Source organism: Perkinsus marinus (genome assembly GCF_000006405.1).
Source record: "Perkinsus marinus ATCC 50983 genomic scaffold scf_1104296950436, whole genome shotgun sequence".
Classification (NCBI taxonomy): domain Eukaryota; phylum Perkinsozoa; order Perkinsida; family Perkinsidae; genus Perkinsus; species Perkinsus marinus.
In genome coordinates, this window is record NW_003209596.1 from 491,654 (window position 1) to 494,830 (window position 3,177).

Consider the following 3,177-nt stretch of genomic DNA (forward strand, 5'->3'; position numbering starts at 1 on the left):
ATTAATGGCAAGCACTTTTGAAGCTAGCTAGCCCTCCGACTGCGCTATCCTGAAATGGGCGTATGCACGTTTTTCCGGGCTCGCCAATTTTGTCGTAGTTATACCCGGATCTGGTATAATGGAGTATCGCTCAACGCGGCGTAGTGTAGATTTTCATCAACAATCATGTAGAGTTCATAGTCAGCGGCCAGTTAAGATATGTGGAAGTAACTACATTGGAGCTCTCCCAGGAGGATTCTGACTCTTTGTGAATCGTGGATTCATAGCGGACCATGTGGGGTCATCACTTCCATGATTGATGTGTGTTTGATGGTAGATTGTTTAGTAGTTTGATATAATGTTCAGTACATTCCGTGGTGAGAGCGGCGACGAGTTGCCCAATGATAACTATGACAGACCGTTATCGGCCACCCCGGGAGCCAGGCCTCCCTACGTCATTGTAGTCCACAGTTGCAAGGGCGGCGTTGGCAAGAGCACAGTCGCTTTCAACCTCAGTGTAGCCCTTGCGGATAGTGGACTTGATGTTGGTGAGTATTAGAGGGTGGGGGTATTGCTGTGATCTTGTTTTGAGCTAGGTCTGGTAGATGCTGATGTTATGGGACCATCTCTGCCGGCTTTCGTCAAGCCGGAGGAAGGTCACCTGTACTTTTCGAAAAACGAGAAATGGGCACAACCAGTGAAGTAGGACGCCTAACTGGCGGACTTAGTTTCCTTTTTTGTGATGATTAGGTATCCGACCACTTGTGGATCTCTCTGTTGCCAATCCTTTGGCTGGCTTGACGTGAACAAGGCCTCGAAGCAGGGCGCTGGCCTCTCCGCACAGAGTGCTAAGGAAGTCGTGGCGATGATGCTCACACAGACTGACTATGGCAGTGGGCAGGGCATGAATGGTGAAATAGCTTTATTGTTTGATTATGTAATTCAGACGTTACTCATCTGGTAGTGGACTGTCCGCCTGGGACTGGGGACATACCGAACCTCCTATTGGGCGGTGGTGTTCATCCCTCTTGTGCCGTGGTTGTGACTACTCCACACAAGCTGTCCCTGATGGATACAAAGTCGGGTGTGGACAAGATGCGGAGAGATGGCGTAAGAGTCTCGCATTATGAGGTGTTCCTATATTCCCATCACCAGGTCACCATCGGTGCTATCGTTGAGAATATGGCATATCTAGAATGCCCCCACTGTAGCGGGATTATCCACCCTTTTGGTGAAGCAGATGTCCATTGTGCTCTGGGGCTTGGCGAGGAGGTATGTGCATCACGTTGTTTGCATTGTACCGTTCGTATCCACCAAGGGAATAGGAGGCGACGTCGAAATGCCATTCACTCGTCGTGAATGTTCTGCCTGTGGTCGGCGATTCGGTCACTGCATGGACTCGACATTAGAGTTTCTCAGGTACCAGTGGTCGAGCTACCTATCGAGGCCACCTTATCATCGCATCTCATAGCCTCTCCGGCCTCCTCTACTGAACGTCGCTTTTTGGAGCTCGCGAGAATTGTGGCAGCATCTTGTGAAGCGTCAGGCAGCCCTCGTGGGGTCAAAGGTATCTACGACCATTTGCCAATGGTGATTCAGGACTGGGGGACTTTCATTGCGTGTCTGTCGGTGTCCATGTAATCGATAACAATTGTATTAAAGTTAAACCAACCGGTAGTTTTCTGCATAGTATTCTCAATTTCTGTGCTCTGTTGTTTCCCGGATTCACCCGAGTTTCTCCATCTCAAGTGTAGCGTCTGTGAGTCGAATGTATTTCTCGAGAGAGGATCATTCGAGTCATCAGAGCTACTCGTAAATAAATGACCGATGGTATCCGATATCGATGCCATATGAATATCTGAGCCCGACCAAAAGCAATAGGAAGAAGTTCGTGAGTTTTCTCCAGTGATTGGGGTACGCTATGCGTGCGTGGCTCCATCTTACTCCATCATGCCTGTCAACGCGATTGTTTATGCGTCAATTCCACTTCTACAATAGCGGTGTGAATCACACCGCGTGAACAATTGTGTTCGATCTGCCTTTGGAGCTATCGATGAATTGTAAGTTTTTCCTCATTGTATATTGTATATCGCTACTGCGTTCAACATACCGTCTTCTGCGTTGGTAACGCCAGTGCAAGTGGGAAGATCCGCTAGTAGACCCATCTAGTAGACCCATCTTGCACAGTGCGAGTCACACAGAGTTATCAGCCTCAGGCTACTGCATAATATAAGGCTATCATGAGTTGGCCAGTAAGAAGTGGCTTGTGCGTTTGTACGATACCGTAATCTGATGATCTGGACCAGATCATCTGGTATGAATCCTCGGTAAACTGATTTAGGCGTACTGAATACGCAACTCTTCGTGTGCACTGCTAGAGTGGTAGAGGGAGATTGGAGGAGCAGCCTTTGCATACTCTCTGACGATTAAAATGACCTCTACGTACGACCTCAATACGAGAATTGAAAAGTGTGGAGAGTAAAATTGATAAGGCATCCAATGGGCACTTTTTCATTGGAAGGATGCATCTTTCCCTCACAGGCCTCGTGATGTCGAAGGGAGAAAGCTGATAGCGTGTTCCACAGTCCTCAGAGGATCGATGGCACCTCCACGTATATACTGCGGGAAATATTCTGGCATCTCGAGCCCGGCTGGAACAGCATTAGCCAGGATCAGTCGCTTCACCAACGACGGTTCGACATTCATTGACAGGAGGATAGCAGCCAGACCAGCCACTTGCGGTTGAGCAGCGGATGTGCCGCTGAACTTTATCAACTCACCTGCCTTATCACGGCCGACCACGAGTTGAGTACCATAGGCTGCGACGTCAACTCTATCACCATAATTCGACTCAAGATAGAGCACTGGTTCAGTCCTATTGTCCCACATGTAGTCATACAAGGAAGCGACACACATTCCGAGTGGGCCACCATACCAACAGGGGTAAACATCAGATGCTTCCTCGAAGTCATTGCCTGCGGAAGCAACGAGTATAATGTTATTCTGTTGTACAGCACGTAGGGCATCAAACAGCATATGTTGCAACTCCATTTCAAACGCGCTCAATGTGAACCCTAGAGACACCGATATGATGTCTACCTCAATGTCAATGGCCATTTCGAGAGCAAGCAAGAACTTAGATAGACTCAGAGGAGAGTCCTTTGCCATTACTTGTAGCGGTACTAGGGTGACATTAGG

General features: G+C 48.5%; 2 protein-coding genes across 2 annotated transcripts; one reads left to right on the forward strand and one right to left on the reverse strand.

The window, feature by feature from the left end:
* Positions 1 to 323: 323 nt before the first annotated feature.
* Pmar_PMAR018629 (polysaccharide export protein, putative) lies at positions 324 to 2,050 on the forward strand. Its single transcript, XM_002778143.1, has 6 exons — positions 324 to 527; positions 576 to 681; positions 730 to 872; positions 926 to 1,089; positions 1,135 to 1,251; positions 1,399 to 2,050. Exons 1-6 carry the CDS (start codon positions 338 to 340, stop codon positions 1,618 to 1,620), a joined length of 942 nt encoding a protein of 313 aa, XP_002778189.1. The 5' UTR covers positions 324 to 337; the 3' UTR covers positions 1,621 to 2,050.
* A 464-nt stretch (positions 2,051 to 2,514) lies between these two features.
* Positions 2,515 to 3,147, reverse strand: Pmar_PMAR018630 (conserved hypothetical protein; the record flags this gene model as incomplete). Its single annotated transcript, XM_002778144.1, has 1 exon — positions 2,515 to 3,147. The coding sequence occupies one exon, from the start codon at positions 3,145 to 3,147 to the stop codon at positions 2,515 to 2,517; it is 633 nt and encodes a 210-aa protein (XP_002778190.1).
* Positions 3,148 to 3,177: the final 30 nt, after the last annotated feature.

Bases quoted from the DNA above. Each gene is read 5' to 3' on its own strand.
- Pmar_PMAR018629 (XM_002778143.1), top strand. From the start codon at position 338: ATGTTCAGTACATTCCGTGGTGAGAGCGGCGACGAGTTGCCCAATGAT. The intron at 873-925 runs GTGGGCAGGGCA...TATGTAATTCAG, and splicing joins CACACAGACTGACTATGGCA to ACGTTACTCATCTGGTAGTG. The intron at 1,090-1,134 runs GTAAGAGTCTCG...TCCCATCACCAG, and splicing joins ACAAGATGCGGAGAGATGGC to GTCACCATCGGTGCTATCGT.